A 24,184-nucleotide genomic window follows, 5' to 3' on the forward strand; every position below is an offset into this window, starting at 1 on the left:
GATTCAGTTTGGGTTCTCAAAATCCATTCCTGGGCTCAGAATCTTTTAATTAGTATTTTTTTTTTAACTAGGCTATATTTAAAACTTTTAGCCCCAAAGAAAACTTAACAGCTCACATTATGTTTGCCACTCTATGCTCTGCAGTTTTTCATGTCACTATATTGAGCATTCAAGCATGTCAGTGCTTGTTTACCAGCGTCATCTGCTTCAGGAGAGAGTTTTGTATTAAAGCTATACAAAATGTCTTGCTAGCTGCTGTGTAGCAATACTGCAAGTAACATAATCAAGGGTTTTTCAGAATTCCAGACATATCTTTAATATTTTATTGAACAATAACATTTTATTGAACAATTCTATTTACAATACAAAAAATTTTAAATGAAACACCACTGTTGATTTATTGCAGTTTGATGGCTCAGTTTTAATTTGTACTCGTATAAAATGCAGAAAATAATTTAACCATCAAGAAGGAAGCACAAATTTCCTTACTTGTTAAACCTGTAATCGTTTTTACAAATTAAACATAAGAGTTCAAAAATACACACACTGCATTTAATCAAGGTGTTATACAGTGCAAAATAAATTAAAAAAAAAACCCTTTTAAGTATTTCATCCTACACCTTGGCATTAAACAAGGAGAACTGCTGAATCTTGTTCTACATGATTCAAACTATACAATTTCTAAATGTTTAACTGAATATGGCTAGACCAAAGTACCAGTGACCTTTCCCACAGATAAGCATTTCAAATTTGTTCTACAAAATAGATGGCAGAGATAAGCTACCCACAGACCAATACTTGATTTTTACATGACTGAGGATCCATAAAGCCTTGTGACAAACCAAGAGGATAAACAAGTTTGAGGAATCCTTTAAAAGTCTTTCAAATCCTATAAAGGCTATGACATGGGAAACACTATCAATATTTAGGGTAGTGGAGGATCCTTGTAGGCACTACAGGTTATCCTAAAAAATCAGAAAAACTGGTAATTGTATCTAGCTTGAGTCAGATTTAATGGAGATGCTTGAAATAAGTGCAGTTTATTTTTTCCTATATTATGTCTTATTTAGATATCTGGCATGTGATTAGAAAACACTGTCAGCCATGCAATTTCTTTTATCTAATAGGGAGATTAACTGAGCAGCATACCAACTGTTTATTAGTGGCAAAACATTGGGCAATTCTAAAGCAATCATTTAGCTTCTAAGCTTTAATCATCAGACCAGATGACATAATCTTAAATACAGCAGCAGCATTGTTCTGGCTTGGGCACTTATATTCTTCTAGTAGTAGGTTATGGAGAGGGAGAGGGGAACCCTAGCACCTATCATAGCACATTTTCAATTGGGTCCACTAAGCACTTTACAGTGACTACTGCTGTCTTCGTGTCTTCTCATTCTTGACTGGAGATAAGGGAACATTACACAAGCCATTTGAGAAACACCGCTCTTGCAACATCAACGCCAGCTTTAAATTACTAGAAAAGAGAATCTTAACTATTTCCTGCAATAATCAAAACTTGCCCATGATAAACAAGTGTTTGATTGAAGTCACTCATGTAACTCTTCTCCTGGCTAAGGAGAAACAAACACTATCCTGCTTTAAAAGCTGGTGGAAACTCAAAATACTAATCACTTACCAAGGGCAGAATCAACCAGTTTTCCAAAAGTGTGTATTTTAGGGTTATGGAGTTAGGTCCACTGATTTAATTACTAATTCCTAGTAAGTAACAGCACATTGGGAATGTCTTGAAATTAAGTATTGCAAATCCATTTTAGGATAACTGATACATTAAATATTAGTATCTGAAAGACAGGTATCCTAGCAGTGTTACATTTGTATAATTTTTTCCTAAACAATGTTTGGTGGCAAAGCACATTAGGTCATATAATATACCTTAAAATTCCACTTAAGAGTTTTCCATTAAAACTGATAACATAGCAAGTGGAACACTGAACATTTTATAGAAGGCTAATCTTCCCTTTCAGTTTTATACTAAATACTCATGATATTTCATAACTTAGAGTTAATTTGAAATGGAATGTATTCCTGAGGAAAGGTTTATATATGCAGCCAAAAGTCTGGATGCTTAGATGCTGATGCCTTTTAATTCCACTGAAATTCGTGGAAAAGCTGATGCTCTTCATATCTAGAAAATTAAAACCCATCTCAAGGTATACTGAAGTATAATCACAGGAAAATATATACAAATGGGGGAATATAGTCATGGAGATATTTTAAGGCAAACTGATTACACAATGTTTAAAATTAAACAAACAATAATGGGTGATATCTAATGCTGCAAAAGCAAAATTGCACTTGCAAATAGTATATGTCCTTCCTATCCTGCCCTCCTCAATTTTTATCCCCTTGTTCTATAGGAGGCTGCGATGATAATCTGCTTGGACGACAAATGTGGTTCCACTGAAGTAAATGCTAATTGGAAGCTAACCATTATTTTAATTTTGAATTCCACTGAAGCAGATCTACAGATTTATACCCATAGCACTAATAATTATCCATCTCAGCAGGCATACCTTGTCAGTACCAGGCATACCTTACTTGGGCTTGGATTATAAACTGAGTCAGACCTGGTTTATCAGTTGGATGGCAGATCAACAGGGAATGCCAGGTCCAGCTAGTCAAAGAAACATGGAAGAAAGCAATAGCAAACCATTTTATATTGTCACTATGAAAATTGCACGGTTGTGTCCATGTAATAATTAGGAGTCAAGCTTAGCACGACAATGTCTTTAAATCATCACCCCTAATGCAGATTAACAAATGAATCACTGACTATAAGGCTGCTAATACATACTGAGGTCCCAGAATATTAGCACTACAGAAAATCAGTTTTATTTTTGAAGAAACTCAGTTTCATGTAATGATATATTGAAACATGCTGTTGTTTAAAACCCCCAATTTTAGGACTCCTATACAAGGAAAATCTATTCTCTAATCTGACCAAATTAAGTAAATTCCAATTAAGACACAGTTGAAGACTAAGATTTGCTAATAACTCCCATATAATAATATAAAGTATTAAAATATTTTTAATAAAATCTCCTATAGTAAGAGGTACAAATATATTACAAAATATATGATTTTGGATTTTTAATTATCTCAAAAGTAGAGAACTTAGGTACCATATTTGTGCAATCTTGCATGACTTACAAAAGTAAATTGAAAAAGGTCTGCTTTTCATATTATAATTTGAATTGCTTCAACAATAACCTTTGATATTTAGCACAGTCCAGCACAGCTTCAACTGCGTAGTTATTAAAAGTATCATTTGGTGCCTAGACATCAGGAATGATCTGAAAGTGGTTGGAAATATAATTTAATATATTTCAGGCATGTATGAGATCATAGTTTCATACTTGTTTCTTGAGGAAAAATTGTTGCATTTTTAACAACAACACTGAAATGTCCTTATTCTCTATGAATAAACTACCTGATTTTTTTTTTTAAATCTACTCACTTACCTGAGAGTAAGCACCATTAAACTCAATGGGACTGACTTTGGAGTAGAAATGTGTAGGATTGCATTGAGAATATAACTCAATAGCTAAAATAACTTTACCATTTTGAGAATTTGTAATCCCATCCTGAATCTTTTCAAACCTCAGTGATCTGCAAGAAGAGTTCTTCATGTTATTTTTCATGATGAATATTTGTACACCACTGTTTTTAAAGAAAAAGGTATCTTGAATATTTTGGGATTAGAATACTTTGCACGTTAACATATGTAGTATTTTAAGAGTAAGGGATTTAAAGCTTAACTTTTAAAGGCACAGCGCAAATTTTATTGGTATTCAGATAACTAAAGCAACTTATTTTTACTGCTTAAGTTTGTCAAGTGATTTTAGATTTATGCTTACTTCAAAAATGATTCAGAAATGCTTTGAACCTCACTGCTATGTTATACTTGCATAGAAGCCTGACAAAAGGAGGACTGCTTAATGAACAGCAGAGGTTCTATGCTCAAAGTACTACTTCTGAATTATTTCAAAGCATGCACTGCCCTGATAGCTTTTATTTGGATTTAAGAATGCTATTATTTCATAAAGAAAATTCAGTGCAACCTTTCAATATTGATACAATATGAATGTAGTTTTATTCCTAGTGTCCTAACGTGAATTTGTATCATGTGCAACCCCCCCTTTCTTACTCCTTTTAAATACAAAATTAGCTTTTAACAGATATAAGCCATGCAAAAAATCCAAAAAAGATGCTTAAAATTAAGTTTTATACACCAGCTGAATTCAGTTAAATTCTAGTCATGTGAATTTGCTATTGAGCCTAAAACTACTTTTTGATACCAAATATTGTAGCTGTGTGGATTTGCTAATTCTTGTTATGACTGAATCCCATCTGTACATTCATCATGAATCAGGTCTTTAAAAAATAAATTTCGGTGCATTTGAATATAGTTTAATTACTTGAATTTGGAAGTATCAAAGACATACTTTAGCCCTTTTTGTATGCCTTAAAACATTTATTAAGATAGACTGCCCAGCACTGATTATTTCTTACATTCATCAGTTCCATTTCCAAGGTACAAAATATACCATCGCAAGAAGAGTCAACCTCTGCAAAATGGATCAATTTTTAATTGATCAGATTTTAATGCACAGCAACATTGAATGTGACTCAAACTAGTTTTATCATGTAGAATGGCTTCCTCTGAACATACAGAATCAGAAAGAGGCATGTCCCATATGTATTTTTCTGTGGAGCAATTGTTGTCAGCATGAAACCTACTCTGTATACAGCCACCCAATGAATTTACTTCAGAGTGGACCTATGCAAGAACTTGGGGCTTTTAGATAACTGGTACTTTGGGGGTTTTAACACAGTTTGTTTTCTGGATGCTAATACTGCACGGCTCCTACTATCACTTAGTTGTGACCCGTGTGCTTTAATTCTCAGAAAGGTCATGATTTTCTTTAGTAATTTTAGATTTCTTTATAATTAAGGCCAAGAAGGGAAAAGCAGGTTGATGCAGAATATTGTAGTGTTCCATCACCACTCCCCAAATGGAGAAGTCTTCATACAACATTTGCTCAGGCACCTGCAAAAAGAGATTAAGTTGGTTAGTACTTTGGAGTTTGGTATCATACTGGGACTCAGTCATTTATTTTTCCCTAAACAAGTAAGGTGAACCAAAATAAATGCTAGCTTAGAGAATATAAAATGGTAGTTAGTTACCATTTTTCTCTGAAATCTTCATGAAAAAAATTGAAGCACTATAGAGTAAGTTTCATAATTTCACCTGGTCAAGTAATGGTTTCAACAACATTGCACAATAAATGCTGTCAAAACCAGCTAAAATTCTACTATCTACAATATAGTAGTTTTTCATTACTATTGGGCTACAAACAGAGTTCCTAAAGCAAATCTATATGCTACTATTACTATTATATGTGAATTTTGTTCACCCTATCTTTTTGGAATCTTTTCTCTATCAGTGTATGTATCCCTCTGTTCAACAATTGAATATTCAAATCTTTTGTTTAACATTTTATCGTTGTACAAGTACAGAAGGTTATACCTTGTAGAATTGTAAAACTTACTTTCATCATCTGAATCGAATCCAAAAAGTGTCCGACACTTCTTTTGTGCAAGATGAAGCTGAAGTGCTTCTGAGTTACAGTAGGTGGTCAAACATTTGCTGCATCTTAATCTCTCTGATTTGCTACACGTTTTGCCTTGCTCTGAATGTGCATCTGCTTTATCAGTCAAAGTTTTTCTTCGTTTTGGCATGCTAATATATCGTTCATCAAGGTAACTTGGAGGCAATGGTCTAATGTAAGGCCTTGTTAAAATTAAGCCATATGACGTATTTTCTGGTATCTGATTTGGTTTAGAAAGTGACTGAGAGACTGCAGCAAGACTATTAGGTGGTATATCCGTACAGTTCTGCAGAACAGGTAGAATAGATCCATTTTCTGTCCTAGAATTGGCACTCATTTTTTCCAAATCAGTGTCCAGTGTAGCTGTGGTTTGTTCCAGTTCACTATGCCCATTGACTAGCTGATCATTAAGTTTACAGCTTTCTAAATTGGGCTGTACTGCAGGTATCTTTTGGTCTATTAAATTCACAACTGTGACAGTACTACCATATGCACTTTCATTCCCATTCTGGATTAGATTATTCATTTTTTTCTCACTCTGGATATAAGTCTTTGGTTCTAAGGAATCTTTCCTTGCTTTCCAAGTGGGAATTGGCAAGTCTATTACAGCCTCCTTTTCACCACCAACATCTCCTTTTTCTTGAATATTACATTGGGATTCCAAAACAACAACTGAAGAATTATTTTCACTGATTTCAGAAGGATTTGCTTTGTTTAAATAATGTTGAGCTTCATGCTCATACAACAATGAAATGTCATCAAAAAGTTTACAGCACTCTGCAAAGTTACACTGAGCTTTAAACTCAGTATGACTTTTCATATGTTCTGCAAGCTCAGTGGACAGCTTAAATCTCTGATTACAGTTAAAATGCAAACAAAAATATACATTTGGATAAACATGTTGTTTCAGATGATCAATAAAATGATGAGAATCCAAAAATTTTCTCTGACAAAACCGACATTTTCCATTATTCCATTTCATTATATGCTCTTGCACATTCAGATCAGAAGGATGAGCTTTGCGGGCATGCTTATTCAGAAACCGTATTTTTTTAAAGACTCTAATACATCCATCAGCAGGACACTTGAAGTTACTTGTATGATCCAAATCATTTTGAGGACAGAGCACGCCATTTACTTTGTGGAGTATAGGGAGTTCTCTATTCAGGCTGTTTTCTGGTGATTCCTCTTTAATTTCTGCCTCAGGAATGTTATTTGAATAGTTATCACAACTACCATTTTCAACAACATTATCCTGGCAACTAACATGATTTTTGGCAACATCCAGTACAAGTTCAGAATTCTGTATCTCCTGATTAGTACTTGGAATGACTAGCTCTACTTCATTTTCTTTAGTATTCTCCAAGTCCCCATTCTGAAGAGAGACATCAGCACTAGAACAGTTCATTTCATTTACATCAAGAGTTTCTTTATCCACAAAAGTAATAGCCAGATGATGCCTTGTCAATTTCTTGATGTGATTTTTTAAGTGCTTAAGCATTACACCTTTTTGCCTGAATTTTCTACAGCACATTACACATGAGAAACTGCCCTTTTTCTGATGGGCCTGGGCATGCCTCACAATGTGACCACCAAGAAATTCTCTGTTACATAATATGCAGCGATGTTTTGGTACACTGTGATCAATTTTAGCTGAATTAAGAACTACATGGTTCTTTTTGGAATTAGCATCATTTTTCAGTTGTGCTTCAGAAGTATCATGGTCTAGTTCTCCATTGTTTATCTCAGGTGTACAAGACTGATCACCCCGCAGTGCTCGACGTGTCTTTGATGTATTTGCAGAAGAACGCTCAGGTGGATGTTCATTCAGTTCAACTGAGGCTTTGTCTCTTAGCAGAGCTAAACAGTTCTGTTTGATCATCAAAAAGTTCCAAAATTCTGGATCAAAAAACAACCCCTTTTTCAAAATTGGGAGCAACTCAAAACGCACACGATTCTGAACTGAACTTATCTGTTCATTGTAGTCTTCATCTGTACATTTATATAGCTGATCAACAGTATGATAGGAATCCAAGGTGCGCTCAGTAAAAAATATAGAAAGAGCACATATTCGCACTATCTCCAAGTCATTTGGCAAAAAATGAGCAATGGTTTTGTATATCAAGCATTTTGTTTTTGGATCATCATGAAGATCTAGCTGAAGAGCACTTCCACATATCTCTACACAAATCTGTAGACCTTCCTTGCCAATCTGTGAGAAAGAAAGGAAAGGTAGAATAAACTCAGAATATTGGGAATCTTCTGCATTTCTGAGAAAGCTCATAACATCTCAACGTTATAGTTCAGGGATACAGCCTATGTTTTGTAACCAATGGTTCCAAAGTTAAATTCCCAGTATCTTCAGGTAAGGACTGGATGTATAAAACCACAAAAACCCTAATATACAAGATAATTCATGAATGAATAGAAGTATATATTCTTAAAATATTGCATTATGTCAGTGTAGAAAAGTGACAAGTAATATTGTAGGATTTTTAAAAGGCACATTCATCTTTAATTATTATAATACACATTATACATATATTATATTTTCCTATTACAGTAAGATCACTCAGCTGAGTCAAAACCAGCTCATGAATGGAAGAAACCCTTCCAATTGTGGAAGACTAAATTTTGATCAATTTCCCTAAATACAGTTAAAGCAAGTGCAAAATATATATTTTAAAATACAAGGACAAAGAATAATTACTAAAACTAAAGCTTCAGGCAGGAACATGAACAAAGTACCTCTTTTTAAATGATTAAAGTAATTGCGTCTTTCAAAAGGTTTACGAAGTTGCTTCAGAAACTGCTCGAAGTATCTCCATATGGAAGTGTCTAGCAAAGTGGCAGTTCATGCACACACAAATGGCAATAGCTAGGAGTTTCCAAAGCAGCTGCATGAGCCCTCAAAAAAGGTTTCAATGTTTCAAAGATAGGTCCTCTGTTCACATTTCTGTGTATCGCAAACCCCTTCATTCAAATGCTTTCTACTATAAATCATCATTAAAAAAAGCATGAATACTTTTTCAACAAAATCCAGTGACCTTCTTTTAAGTAGAGCATAAAACAATTATGGAAGTGGATTTATAAACTAGTATACTTTGACTATGGTTTGTAACATGTAAGAACAAAAGTTCTTCATGATTACAACGATGTTCCTATTTCCTCTAATTACAAGATGATAAGCTAATCTTACTAGTATTAGTCCATATTAGAGGTGTACACAGCACATTTTATTCTTGCCCTATATATAACAAAACTTTAAAACACAAATCACACAAGTATGGCTAGGATATTGCTTGCTGTTCTGCTATGCTAGATGTGCAGATAAAAATATTTTAGATGTCTATATATTCTTTTTAAACAAAGTAAATATTCAATTATATAACAGCTTATACAATATTTAATAGTTATACTTTTAAAACAGTTGTCTGAGGCAAATGCTATTACTTACTTCATCCCTAATGACTTTCATGAAAGGAAAAATAACTTGTATATTTGCAGCTATCCTTAAAAGATGGTAGCATTGATCTACAAATACTTGCTTTGATGGGTTAGACTTAAGCTGTAGTTTACTCCAAATAAAGATCAGCTCCCTATAAAACAAAATATTTATTATTTTTAGGTAATGGATATATTCACAAGCATATGGTATATAGATTGAATCATGCTGCTAGAATCTGTGGTAGATATAGAGGGTTATAAAAATAATGACATAATTTGTATTATTTGCATAATGAAATCATTACATAAATTATGCAAATCAGCTTGGGAATGCATTCTCCAATTCAATGGGCACTAAACACACACACTCAATTAGTCTATTAAAATAAAGTTTCACTATATGCAAATTCTACATATGGAAGTATGTAATATTCTCAATATAAATATGTTATTCGAAGAGCTATTTGAGAGAAGTCATAAATGGCTGAGCCTAGTTTATCTGCAGACCTCAGGTTCAATTTCCAGCATCTCCAAATGTAATAGGAAAACTATGACTCTCTAAAGCCACTGCCAGTCTATGTGACATTTCTAGGGTAGTCTGCTTAAATATAAGGCAGCTTTGTATTTTCTCGTTAGGGACGCGGTGGCGCTGCGGGTTAAACCGCTGAGCTGTCGATCGGAAGGTCGCCGGTTCGAAACCGCGCGGCGGGGTGAGCTCCCGTTGCTCGTCCCAGCTCCTGCTCACCTAGCAGTTCGAAAACACGCAAATGTGAGTAGATCAATAGGTACCGCTTCGGCGGGAAGGTAACGGCGTTCCGAGTCGTCATGCTGGCCACATGACCCGGAAGCGTCTATGACAACGCCGGCTCCAAGGCTTAGAAACGGAGATGAGCACCGCCCCCTAGAGTCGGATTCGACTGGACTTTACGTCAAGGGAAACCTTTACCTTTACCTTGTATTTTCTCAGATGATTCTCTATTTTGGAATTATTTTAACAATTGAAATGTAAGATATAGATTTTATAAATAAATGACATTGTGATCAAATATCATAAAGGCACTAGCCACAAACTGGAAGTTGTAAAGAATTTATCTTGGGGGAAAAAAACCTTCAGTTGCTTTCTAGTTGCCAGTTAAGAAGTGAATCAGTAAGATAAATAATCCATTATTTTTAAATAGTTTACAATACAAAAATATCCAATACCTAGTTTTCACTAATATATTGGACAGGTGGATTTTACAGTCAATGAAATTGCACTGCAGCACTATTTACCCTTAATAATTAACTAAGCTTTGACCACACTTTTGTAGCAATATGTACCTGTAATTTACTTATATTGTAACACTAGTACAAAGCAGTATTATTGAAAGAAAAAAATATTACCAGATGCAATACATATCCCCTTTTTTGAGCTGTGGAATAAGAAACAATTCACAAAGATTCAATGCTAAGGCAACCTTCCCTTCTTTCGCAATGTTGCAGATGATTTCAATGCCATTCTTGCAGTCAGTCCTCAGCAAATGCTATGCAATCAAAATGAGATAATTCAGGCAAATGTAATAAGAAACCAAACTTTTACAATAATTGGAATTCTTATCTCTTGTTACTAGTTCTATTACCCAATGTAGAAGGCCAATGGCACAAGGGTGGGGGGAGAGAAATACTTACAACAGCAATAATTTATATACAGCACATCCAGCTTTTTATTAACTTGGTTGGGATAGTTAATATTACACCTATTTTCCACGATCAACTTCTTTCACATCACGCTACTTGTTAGCTGTCAGTCTTAGAGCAGGATTAATTCTATGCTAGTATTAGGAAGTACTTGTCCAATATCCAAAAAATAATATATACAGAGTTGTGATTAATTTGTACACAGTCGTAATGCAGGAATGTGATTTTTTTTAAGAAAATGGTTTGGTCATTTGTTTATTTTGCTTAAAATAAAATAAATTCTACCCCTTCTCAAGACATATCATAAAATTGCATTAAAGATGACAAACTGTACCTCTTGGAATAGATGATCTTCCAGTGGAGACATAAAAAGACACATGAAAAATGCTTGATGGAAGTAAAGGTCTTTGCTAATATTAGGATGATTCATGCAAGATTTGATAAGAGCCATTGCCTCTGGGATGCGTTCACAGGCAATAAGGTATCTGGCACGTAATTCAAAGAACAGTGGATTTTCAGAGCTTAAATATTTGTTAACTGGTAAAAGAAAACAAATAATTTAGTTATACAATATTAAGTTACAGTAGGTTATATTAAAACATCAGGGTTATAAAATATTGGAAGTGTTCCATTAAACTTATTAAAATTAAAAATTCAAAAATCTATGGAGAATTTCCTTTAAAAATGTGGAGAAGGGAATAAGGCCAGTATAAAATTACTATGACAGCAGTGCAAAAACTGCAGTCCATTACCTTCCTTTTGTTGCCCCTCTCCAACTGAGTGAGGTCATAAATGTGGGATCTTTCTTTGTATTTGAGGACTAGGGGATGGGGAATTTCAAGGACATATGCTAAAGATAGCCATTTCACCCCTTATAATTCTTACAACTTCCTTTCAAAGTGTACCCTGGTCCCATCCCACTTAGAAACACGCAAAGCCTAGTGGAAGTTGTGCAATCTCATCCTACAATAATAACAAATAGTGTTTCACTTACACTGCTCCAAAACACTCACATATTTAATCCTTGTCACTATTTAATGAAGATTGTAAATACTTTTAATTAGAATGCTACTGCAATATTGTTCAGTGTGTTCATACTCCATTCCTATGAAAGCAACAGCTTTGCATTTTACTTGAGAACATATCTTCAATTGCAACAAGGTGATTGATTGTTTATGTGCCATCAAGTCAGGGTTGACTCTTAGTGATTTGATAAATTTTGTCCCTGATGTAACAAGGTACACACATAATATTATTTTTTAAATCCTTTGTCCATTTCAGGAGCAATAAATACAAAATCAATAAGCAATCTCAAAATCCACAATATGTACTAAACTTTCTTACCTTTCAACCTAACTTCTTAAGTCTCTAATTGAGTTAGTTTTATCCTATGATTTGAGAAATACATTGAAATGTTCATTACCCTGGAAACAATTATAAGGAAATGGAGTAAAGTTTTCCTACATACAACATTAATTCAAATTATGCTATTTTCAATATATGTGGCAAGCGATTTGTACCTAACTCCTGAGAAACTGGTCTTCCTTTAAGAACAGCTTGTAATACAGGATCCTCCCAAGGTCCACCGTCTCTGGTAATTCGAGTCACCAATTCTAAATTAGTATTTCCATATCTGCTGAGGAGATTCTGGCATTCCTATGGAGGAACAAACAGTGAGCATTAAACTACTTGAAGTAAATGTACCCTGGGTATGTGTTAGTACACTGCATATACTTCTTAGTTGTTAGGTTATGGTGAGTAGTACACTGAGGTAGACTAGAGGTAGAGATTTTAGCTTTTATAGCATAAAGTATACATTACGGGCTTCAACTGCACTTATGGCATATTTGCCAGAATGTGCCAAAACTGACTGGCACCATACTTTACTGTTAAAGGGACACTGCAGGTAACACAGGCATAACTAAGGTTGGTAACCTAGTTCATATCTTCTCTACCTTACTAAAAGTATTATATGAAAACTTCAATTGACCAAAATCATGAACATGGCATATGGAAGATTGTGACTCAGAATGTAAGAGGAATAAATGGTAAAGCGCATGAATTAATGAATAAAATTAAAAAATTAAAACAGACACATTATGCACAGTGATTTTGATAGAATTTTTTTTAAATGGTTGAAGAGGGCTAACTAAGGAGCATTCAGTAAAATGAAAAGAATTGAAAATGGAACTGATGAAATCATTTGGAATAAAATTAAAGTGAGATTATTATTATTATTATTATTATTATTATTATTATTATTATATAAATGTATTGGCTTCCCAATACATGACTCTGAGTGGCTCACAGTTAAAACAGAATAAAAGCAGTTAAAAACAAAGTTAAAAACAAACAAAAATAACATAAAAGTGTCAGCCAAGAAGACTCACAACCACTCAAAGATGCAGAAAGAAGTATTTCTGGGATCTGTATGTAAATGATAGCGGTATGTAGAACGTGGAATTGAATCACTATAAATGTTTGTATCCAAGAAAAAAACATGATGAAAAGTCATAAATGCTGAAGAATGGTAAAGGCTGTAGGTGTAGATGGTGTAACTGAAGAAATGTTAAAAATATAGATGTGGTTTGCTTATGAAGTGGTAATGCGATTTAGTGTGTGTGTGTATGTGTGAACATTGCCTCTACAACTGACAAGAGTACAGGGGAACAATAATAGCGTTTTTCCAAAGGGAAAGGTAGCTGTAGTAGTAGCAAGAATGAATATTACAACTACAAGATATTAGTTTGTTAAGTGTGCCTGGGAAGCTGTTTGGCAGAATTCTGATAGCTAGGAGACTAGCAATGATTATGCACAAAATTTAGGCAGTATAGTACATCCTTATGTCAGGCAGAGGAGAGCAGAGTGGATTTTTTGCTCTTCAGCAAGCCTGTCAGAAATGTATTAAGGGAAAAATGTGTATTGCATATTTGTACATTTAGTTGAAATATGCAATAAAATGAATAGGCTTGTAAAGTAAAGACTTGAAGTTTGGTTGCTGAATGTAGTAAGAGCAGTATATACAGGTAGTCCTTGCTTAACGACTGCCCTGTTTAGCGACCATTCAAAGTTACGACGGCGCTGAAAATGTAACTTTACGACCGGTCCTTGCACTTACAACCGTCTCAGCATCCTGCAGTCACATGATTGCCATTTGCGCGCTTCACAGCCGGCTTCCGACAAGCAGCGTCAATGGAGAAGCCGGCAGTAAAATCGCAAGTTGCTGTCACGTGATGTCTCGCTTAAGGACCATGGGTGATTCACTTAATGACCGCAGCGGAAGTGAGGTTGTAAGTCCGTCACGGTCACATGTTTCGCTTAACGACTGCGTCGCTTAGCGACAGAGTTGCCAGTCCCAATTTTGATCATTAAGTGAGGACTACCTGTAATGAAATTAAAGCATGCATGAGAATCATTGGAATGCTTAGTGAACGGTTCAACAGTTATGTGGGAGTTAGACGAGGATGTGTGATGTCCTCTTGGTTGTTTAAAGTATACATGGATGATTGTGTAAGAAATGCAAGTATGTTGAAGTACGTTGATTAGGAATATGAACATACATATAGTTTGTGCGCAGGTTGTGCTATTGGCTGACAATCCAAATGGTTTACAGCAAATGTTAGGTTCTATTATGCAGTGAGAAATACAGATTTAGGGATTAATCTATCAAAGATCAAGGTGGTTGTATTTGACAGAAAAAATGAAAATAATGTTTGCAAGTTATACCTAAAAGGTGAAAAACTAGAGCAAGTAGATCAATTTATGAAACTTGGTAACCTAGTTAAAGATAGGAAAACAGGTGGAGAAATTTTAAGATTTGCAAATGCTGGTAGAAAAGCACTGGAGAACCATGTGGTCTGTTGTGAGAAATGAATATTTGTCAAAAGTGAAAGAACTACACTTTTGCCCACTTTGTTATATGGAAATGACAGTTGAATGTGTCAGGGGAAACATTTTATCTGTTTCCTTTTCTTATCTCATATTTTGGTGTACTACTTATTCCTTTTCTGCATTCAGCATAATATTGCTTAAGGCAAAAGGGAATAATGCGATGGGTAGGTATATTTGTAATTACAATAAAATGGAGCCTTATGCTTATATATTCATAAATAATTCATACTTAATAACTGTACCCTTTATGCATCACAAATATAAATAATGAAATATTTTTTTCTTAAAAGTAAAAAGAATATTACAGGTAGTCCTTGCTTAACTACCACTTGTTCAGGGACTGTTCAAGCTTGTGATGATGCTAAATGAGTGGTATTTACAACTGATCCTTGAAGTTCCAGCCATCGCAGCATCCCCATGGTCAAATGACTGTGATCTGGGAGTCTGGCACCCAGCTCACAATTACAATGTAGCAGCATCCATGGTCACGTGCTCACCATTTGCAACCTTTTTTGCCGGCTTCCTACAAGCGAAGTCAATGGCGAAGCCAGCAGGAGGTCACAAATGGTAAACATGTGATGTCCTCGCATAACGAAAGCATGGGATTCGCTTAGCAATGGCAACCAGGAAGTGTTGGAACTGCCAGTGCTAAGCAATGCGGTCACATGATGTTGCGGTTTTTGACCTTGTTACTTAGCGATCAAAATTCCAGTCCCAATTGCTGTAGTTAACCAAGGATTACCTGTATATTGAATGAACGTACATATCAGGAATATGGTCTGAATAGAGGCAAAGCTTGTTGGAAAAATTAGCAACCATAGCCAGTTGCAACTCCAGTGCTCTCGCAATATTTCAACTGAGAGACATGTTGATCAGAATTAAAGCAAGCTGAAGTTTTACCTGGGAGGGTGGCTAAAAGAATTATATTAAGAAATTGGAAAAGCGGTATTATTCTAGATGTCGAGGAATGGTTGTCAGAAATGTGTGATTTATCTGTTTTTGAAAAGGCAATGTTTTCTACTAATCAAAGGATGCAACAATATGTGTTACTATTGCAGAGATTTTGTGCTATCTTACAATAATATCTTGTATTGTTCAAATTATAGCAGTGAATTCATTAGTAAACCAGTGACTATTGATAAGTATAAAATATAAGGTAAGTTTTTTTTTCTTTTTTCTTGTCCTTTGTAGTTTGTATTTTTAGTTTGTACTTCTAATTTTTAAAAAAATATATTTTTCTTTGAGATTAAAAATTGTTTTGTTAATTATGCATGTATAAACTAAATAAATGTTTTTTTTAATAAAGTCATCTAAAATTTAAAAAAAAAGTGGAAGTGTTGCCTAATACCTTTTTCAGGTTTCTTTTCAACTCCACATATTGCTTCTTCCAAACATTCATGCAGTTGCACAATAAAAAAAACATAGAAACCATTGCAATATTGTCTAGCTATATCACAGATAAGCAGTATTGGCAGAAATAGTATGTTAGGAGCTAAGCCAAGGACTACTGAAAATTTCATCAGGGAAGACAGCTACAGGAAAAATGTTTAAGATTTTAATTGGCAAAGATTATGCGGCTTTGCTCCTGCCATTGGAAAGATACTGAATCTCCCCAGAGTGCAAGGAAGAAAGGAGGGTCAAATACAATAACAGACTCTAAAGTCACAACCAATCCCTACATGAATTTGATATTAAAAATCAATCATACTATTTATACACAAATCTTAGCATTATATATTGACTCATACTTAAATTGTAAGTTATTTAGAAACAATTTTAAAATTGTCCTTTTTGATAAGGTTCCATATATATTGGTAGCATTATCTTGTTATTACTTAATTACTTGAACAATAATAATAGCAAATTACCTGGATTGAACCCAGAATGTCTTTTAAAGGATCTTCATAAAACTCATCTTTCCCAAAGAATAGCAACAGTTCAAAAAAGCTCCTATAAATCAAAGCAACTTGAAGTTAAAAAGGAATAAGCAGAGCAAGCAAGCATATTATGTCATAAGTTTAGATGCAGAATTTTAAATGAAGCTGCAATGTTGACAAAGCCCTGTGGATTTTTTGTCAGGCAAGCTCATTTAATTAACCACCACAACCGAAAACTATCGACATAGTAGATTATTGGCATAATATTATCCCTGATATATACATTGTGGAAGTGGTCTGTTACACTATGTATTAGCTGAATTTCTAGTGTATTATAATGTCTATACAAATCTTCCACAACATGGAATTGAAGAAATACTTTATTAAATGCCACTGCAACCTAAAATTTCTAATTCAGTGAAAGATTACAAATTCAAGAGGATTTAAGTGATGAATCAACAGTTGGTGCTCCAATTCTTCTCTCCAAATAGAATGCAAGTTTTTCTCAGTAAAAACTGCAATTTTACAGTTTTTTTCACATGCAGATTATTCCACATCATTAACAGACAACGGATCATTTTAAAAATACCATTATGTCAGATAAAAAAGATAAGCAGTCTAATGATACTGACTTCAAGTTCCAGGATAATCTAGCTTCATTACCTTAAATACACAAATTTGTACAGAAGACACAAAATGGGCTGGAAAGAACAAGTACAAAGAAGTTTCCAAAGTGACACTTCCCACCATTTGAGCAGCTTTAAAATTCTCTAAAACAACCAAATAGGCATGTTGTGAATAGAACTTCAACCACAAAAACAACTGTTAATTTCCACTAATCATGAAGAAAAGACATTTATCCAATTATTCATTTCAGAATTAAGCATGGAAACCAAGAAAAAATGGAGTTGAGTTGTAAACTATTATCCACAGATTCTACAACTGTTGGCTTCATAAATTTAAAATTGCTGTTAATCAGAGCTGAACCTCTGTATTTCCTGTGGGTGCTATTTCTTGATACCTTGAGGTTTTTGAAATGTGTTGTTCAGCTCTCTTGTAACTAACCTTCACCAAATATATTATCAAATATATTTTAGTCTTCGACAAGATTTGGGAGATTTAGTAATAATTTATATATAATTGTCCCAACAATTATTTCCCATTTTTGCAGCAACAAATTTGATAAAAAGGCAGCTTGACAGAAGCACCACACTATGTATGTTGAGTGGAAATATTGCAGCCTGATTGCCATTTCAGTAATAGGAAGATGCTGTAGCAAGATATGCCTAAATGTAGATATGAAGTTTTCCCTTTGACTTGCCTAAAGAAGAGACTGATGATACCCACCAGCAACCTGCCCTTCACTAGATAAGAATGCTTGCCTCTAGTCAGATTCCAACCCCAATAAGTATTCTGCACTGGCCAATACACTGGTTGACATATATCCAAGAGAGTCAGGACTGACTTTCCAACATTTCAAAATAGTACTGGAACCTGTGTGCAAAGATGACAGGCTTGAGATGGATAAATGATTAAAACATTTTTTTTTAATTTGAAAATGTTTTGCTGCCATAACATACAAATGTGTTCATGTCCTTCATTTTATTTTCTCATTTATAACATAAAAGTCATATCAATTTCAAATTTTATTTTAAAAAGGTAATTATTCCTGTCCCATAAATAGACATTTAAACAAAAATTAGCAGAGTTTCACATCTTAATTTGACAGGGAATTATTACTAAGTGAATGACGATGAGCAATGCCATTTATGAAACCTGTATTCCATCAACATATTCTGCACAAATAGTTCTTACATTTCATATGCTTGGGAAACAATGACAACATAGTCTTCTTCCCAAAGCTTAAAAAATTATCCTAAAAGATGAATTTTTAAAATTATCCTATATTATCCAGAAAGTTAGAAATTTTACAACAGGAAAAGCAATGGCCTACTTACAGGGCTAGGCTACTTAGCACATACTGTACATGTTCACATTCATCTGGAAAAGATACACATGCAGATGTGAAACAACAGAGAGCTGTCTGAAGTACTTGAAGCTGTGGCAGAGGAACCTGCCATCTTCCAGCATAATCTTCAACAACCTATTTGGGGAGAAAATATACACATTAAACTTGATCTGAAGTAGTGTATAAGCAGGAATATAGCATGCTACTATGTTCTATAGCTAGGCATATTTTCTTTGTAACCTCATTAAGCAGTCCAACTTGAAAATCAAAGTACACAGTTACTGAGGTAAGACAAACACTTTGATGAACCATGATTAACCCTACTGTATTTTATGGCTTGAGACAACACAGCCACAATAAAGTTGCTTTCATATACAAAAAGACTAAGATTTTGATTCTCGAGTCCATAATTGCCTTTTTTTTTTTGCTTTTCTAGAAACAGCCATATAGAATATAAACACATCATACAATTATCACCCACAATTTCCCCAAGGGTTAATAAGAAACATAGTAATGTAAGATGATATAACAGGCAAACAGTACCACTTACCTTATCCTACCCCTTCTCTAGCACTACCCACATAAAATGCATCCCCCTCTCTGCTCATCAACTTTTTAACCTGAATTTGTATTATCAGTTGAACAGTCTTCTGTGTTTCCCATGCATATTTATGGGTATTTCCTCCCTCCAAGATTAGCTGCTGTGGGATAGTCAGATTTCGGCTTCCAGCCTTGTTAAAGCAGTGAACAAGATGCTAATCATTATACCTTAATAACTCTCAAAGGGGTGATTGTTGCTTAGTCTTATTGACAAAAACACACATAATGTCTCATGTTCAACAACCTTCCTCCTCCAAATAGTGCTAATATCCACCCATCCTTTTTTAAAGGATTAAAATAGGAAAAAAACTCAATTTTAATGTCCTTGGCCAGAAAACTATTTTGAATCACTTTAGATCAAATCCAATATGAATGTAAATTATTTTGAAGATGTTTCAGTGCAAGTGTTTAGAACATTTAGGAGCACTTGCTCCTGAATGTTAAGCCTGGAAAAGATGTGACTGCTTTAATGAGTCACCAGCTGCTGTGTTCAAGTTCTAGCACATTCCAATATATTTTACAGTCCTAAAATCTGATGTTAATGTATTTGTAGTGAGGAAACGTGATCCCACCTTCTCTTCATAAAGCATCCCTGTTAGTTTGCTATGTCCTGAGCTTTACTTAGTAGTTGATTTATGTCTTTCCTTTGCTCCCTGAAGACTGATTTACTAGCATTAGGCTGGACTAAAGCATTTAGCAAAAATTAAGTATATGTCTGAACACAGAATCAGCAAGCGTGAGACAGCTTTTCCAGAAACAGAAATTCTTACAAAATTTATAGTCATTTTTGTATGGTTATACTTCAGGATTTAAAATCAACAGAAGTTTTATTTCACTCCAGCAATATCACATTCAAAAGAATAGAAGACAACCAGTTCCAAAATGGTAGAAAGGTCATGCACAATTCTGAAAACCTAGTGTTTTATTTTGGCATCTTAAAACATCTCATTATGAACCAGAATATCATAGTACCATCATTTTGGCTTTCTAAGATTACATTCTGAAACTGTCTGTAAAGGACAGTGATTGACTTATTCACAAAACCTAAACTTAATCTTTAATACTTTTAATGCTAACTTTTAAACCAGCTGAATGATTTCCTTTAGAAGAAGCTAGATACACCAGTTAAAAGTTGTGGGAGGAAGATTATATATCCTATTTATATCTTGTAGAGAAAATGTAAATGTATAACATTATTTGAACCAGCATATAATGAAGCCACGTCAATAGAACTGTTAACCAATTACACTAAAACTACATGAAAGAAAGGTTTAAAACCTGCTATCTAGGATACATTCTGAAACTGTATACAAAATTATATAACTTAAAGCACTGCTATCTCAGTAGGACTGAAACACTCCTAGACTGATTTCCAAAGAGGGAAACCTAGCTGACTAGTTAATTCCAATAGGTTCTCAGAGAGGGAAGGAGGATCCCTGGCCCAGCCAACAGCAGTAGTGAGAGGGCATTTCCTTACAGTCTGCTTCTATAGTACACTTTTCAGTAAGCCAAATCCAAAAATACATTATGTTTATGAGTTAAGAACTATCCCTAAATCTTAATTCTTATTTTTGTTTTGCTGATACTAAGATATAACAGATTTTGAATTGCTGCTCTGACTGTAACATTGATTTGAAAACTGTGGTACATGATTTGTAGCAAGTGGCATTTTTATCCCTTTTCTCATGCTGAACTGATGGTATAGAGTAATCCAGACATCAAAATGAATTAAAATATTTTGAAAATTGGGTTGGAAATAGGAAGTTATGTTTTGGCTCAGATAGAGGATGAAGATGATGAAATGATCATCTTTAAAAATAATTTTCTGCATTAAAAGAAAAACATTATCTGCCTCACTGGCATAATTTACAATTACAACATCTACTGACATCCTGTTTTAGACTTATGGTGTTTTAAGCCTCTGAAACACCTTATCTATATATTTTATGACACTAAAAAAACCTAAAATTACTTTCTGTAGTGTTAACATTAATATCAAAAATTTTAATACATCTTAGACTACATCTTAAAGGATGTACATCTTTTGAGGGAGAGGGGCAGTGACAAAATTTGAAATATATCTAAATAAATAAAATCTTATTCAACAAAAAATATTTCAGACTTACTAGCTCCATTGCATTTATATAGTAAAGACTTGTTAGAGATGCAGTGAAACTAATGCTTGATTCAAACATATTTTTACATTGTTCTGTAACTGTTCCATTTAGGAAGAAAATTATTACACACGTTAATTCCATTCTGAGACAAGATTTAATAATTTCAGATGTACATATTCTATTGAATAATATTCCTATAGCATGGAAACTGACATCTGGACAAAGAAAATGATTCTCCATGCTCTACTTATAACTAAAAGACTTACTCCTCAGCATTAGAAAGATAAATATGCCCCAACTACTCAACAATCTGCAGAGTTTGTTATTAGCAACTCACCAACAAATTACTTAACAAAGATTGATAATTATAATAAAATATGTCTACCATTCATTGAAATACTTATGTAGAACTTTTATATTTGTGCATATATTCATTAATATATGCCCTATATGTAATTATTCTTGCTTTCTTCATAATTTTATTTTGCATTCAATTAAGAAAGGAGAAAAATGTTTTTTGAAAGCCAGGAATAGAGAGCTAGAATGAAATCCTTATAATTGTGACATGGAAAATGTAACAAGTCTAATGTTTGCAAATCTGTTTTTATGAAAGATTTTGTTTACTTATGATTTTTATGTATATCCTACTCTGTATAGAAAAGAATCCACTGTATGGCCACAAAGGTAAGCTTCTATCAGATATATATATCAATATTAATACTTCTCACAAGATTACAAAATTAACTTTAACCTACGAGAGAGGCATTTAATATATTATTTTTAAATGGAAAGTCAATGTGAAACCACACATCAAATTACATAATATAATTTCCTTCATTTTGTCTTAAGTGTGATATACGAATTCAGACTCTGAGGTCTGTCAATCATGGTTTATGGCTTAGCATTGTATGAATCTAGCAAACTGTAGTTTATTTAATAAACTATGGCTAAATGGTTAACTGGGTATATGAGCCAAGCCACAACCTTAGTCCAATTTTATTCTGAATAACAAACCAAACCAATATATTTACTAAAAAAACAGCCAATTGTGTTTAATGCGACTTATTTCCAGGTAAGTAAGCATAGGATTCAATCTAAATAATTTAAGAAATGCACAAGGCTGGCAGAGCACAAAAATAAAAATAGTATTAAGCGAAGTTCTCTTACATTCTAAGACACTCAAATGTAAACAATTAATTAAACAACATTTAGAAATCATGAGGAAAGCAATGATTTAGTTAGAAGAGTCTTCATTCATCACTGATGCCAAACACATACACAGTAGAGCTTTTTTCTGAATATGTACATAAGAACATGCACATTTACCTGAAATAACCTTCACTTGTGCCTTAATCAACCCTCCACAGAACTAGTTTTAATTTCCCAAGCCAATATGGGATTAAATAGAACAAACAGAATGCAAGTTAGGATTGAACAGAACAAAATACCAGCAAAATAATATATGGCATAGTTAGAACGAAGTGGTAAACTTAGTAACACACTTGCAACAACCAATCAAGATCTTCCTTCCAACTTTCATCACATCAGAAAAAGACATATCTGTATGACAAAATATCATCCACAGGTTAACAGGAAACTTAACAACTAGTAGCAATAAGGCAGCATCTGTGTAATGAACTCCAATTCAGTACCGTGGGCTGTTTCCCTGTAAATCTCACTCGCGCTCAGGCCAACCACAGGCAAAGCTTTAAAGACGAGGAGAAGGTCTGAAAAGACCTGAGCCCCTCTCTAACCCCCGTACAGAACTAGCCTCCTTCTTTCTTATTGCCTCAACATCCCTAAAAAATGCCCAGTTCCTAGACTGAGAGGAATACCAACTCCGGAGCCTCTGCACACGAAAACGGACGCCCACCCACACGCAGCTCGCCAAGGTAACAGCAAACCGAGCATCGGGTTGAGCGGCCCATGAGCGGACGGGGAAAAGGCCTTTTTCTGCAACAGAGAAGGCAGCCCCCAACCCAGCCACCCCGTGAGGTAACCTGTAAAAGGAAAGGTCAGGGCCAGGGCCACTTTCCACATCTTTTAGCCACAGAAGGGTGGCAGTGACAAGGACAAAATCAGAGAGCGATTCAGGAGAAGAAAACTGACGTCGCGAAAATCAACTCCCCCTCACGGACAGCCTCCTGCCCGGCAACGGGCGAGTTTCCTACTGCCCTTCCCAGAAGGGAGTGGAGAGAAAAGACAGAAATAAAACGAAATCGGTTTTCCGCGTCGACCAGAGAAAGGGGGAAGCGCCTCCCCGTGGGCTCGCCCTCTCATTTTTTTCCCTGCAGCCGCTGGCCCTGCAAGGGGCCATTACGGAGAGGGAGGGGAGCCTCCGACGTTTCACCGCAGAAGGATCTGCCCGCAAATTCCTTCGCCTCCATCTCTCGGCTGTCCTCACCCCCCAGTCCCGGAGTGTCAGTCTACAGGGGGCGGGATTAGCCACTCACCTGGCAGAAGCGATAGCAGTAATACTGGCTGCTCAGGGCAGGAGACAATCCGGCGGGAAGGCGCGGCTCATTAATGGCCTTGAGTTCCTCGCCGAGTCTCTCCGATTCCTGGTCGCTCTCGTCTTCCGCCATGCTGCTCTGGCCGCCCTGCGCGTACCGAGTCCCAGCTCCCTCCCTCGCCCCGATCTGCCGGATGACCCGCCCTTTCGACCGACTACTTCAATTCCGGCACCGCCCCCCGTGGTGCCTTGTTAGTGGTGCGCGCGCTTGTCATTCAAACGCCGATCCCTCATCCTCTGACCTACAGAATCTTCATTCTAGCGCAGCTCCGGTAGTTAAGCTCCTGATTGGCCGATCTGTATTCCCTGTTCGAAGCTGAACTTTCGGCAACACTTTTTGATTGGTAAAGAATCTTATCGATCAAATTGGCTAAGCCCCGCCTTTACCCTTGTCGATTGGGCCCACATTTCATCCTTCAAAGTAAACATCTCCACCTACCCGTGCGAGTGGGCCACAA

General features: G+C 35.1%; 1 protein-coding gene across 1 annotated transcript; it reads right to left on the reverse strand.

Moving 5' to 3' along the window:
- Window positions 1-300: 300 nt before the first annotated feature.
- ZNF654 (zinc finger protein 654) lies at window positions 301-23,823 on the reverse strand. The gene is made up of 9 exons (XM_063305554.1): window positions 23,668-23,823; window positions 18,487-18,632; window positions 16,520-16,601; window positions 12,281-12,416; window positions 11,095-11,297; window positions 10,467-10,606; window positions 9,094-9,235; window positions 5,577-7,848; window positions 301-5,074 (listed from the first exon to the last, which is right to left on the reverse strand). The coding sequence occupies exons 1-9, from the start codon at window positions 23,797-23,799 to the stop codon at window positions 5,067-5,069; spliced, it is 3,261 nt and encodes a 1,086-aa protein (XP_063161624.1). The 5' UTR covers window positions 23,800-23,823; the 3' UTR covers window positions 301-5,066.
- Window positions 23,824-24,184: the final 361 nt, after the last annotated feature.

The sequence above is a fragment of the Candoia aspera genome, chromosome 5 (assembly GCF_035149785.1).
Source record: "Candoia aspera isolate rCanAsp1 chromosome 5, rCanAsp1.hap2, whole genome shotgun sequence".
In the NCBI taxonomy this organism is placed as follows: Eukaryota; Metazoa; Chordata; class Lepidosauria; order Squamata; family Boidae; genus Candoia; species Candoia aspera.

What these genes read in the sequence shown, in the direction of transcription:
- ZNF654 (XM_063305554.1), bottom strand. Translation starts at nt 23,799, where the DNA reads ATGGCGGAAGACGAGAGCGACCAGGAATCGGAGAGACTCGGCGAGGAA. An exon ending in GTGCTAAGTAGCCTAGCCCT is followed by an intron (nt 16,602 to 18,486) that starts GTAAGTAGGCCA and finishes TTTGATTTATAG; the next exon opens with GAGCTTTTTTGAACTGTTGC. An exon ending in GGGGATATGTATTGCATCTG is followed by an intron (nt 9,236 to 10,466) that starts GTAATATTTTTT and finishes TTTGTTTTATAG; the next exon opens with GGAGCTGATCTTTATTTGGA.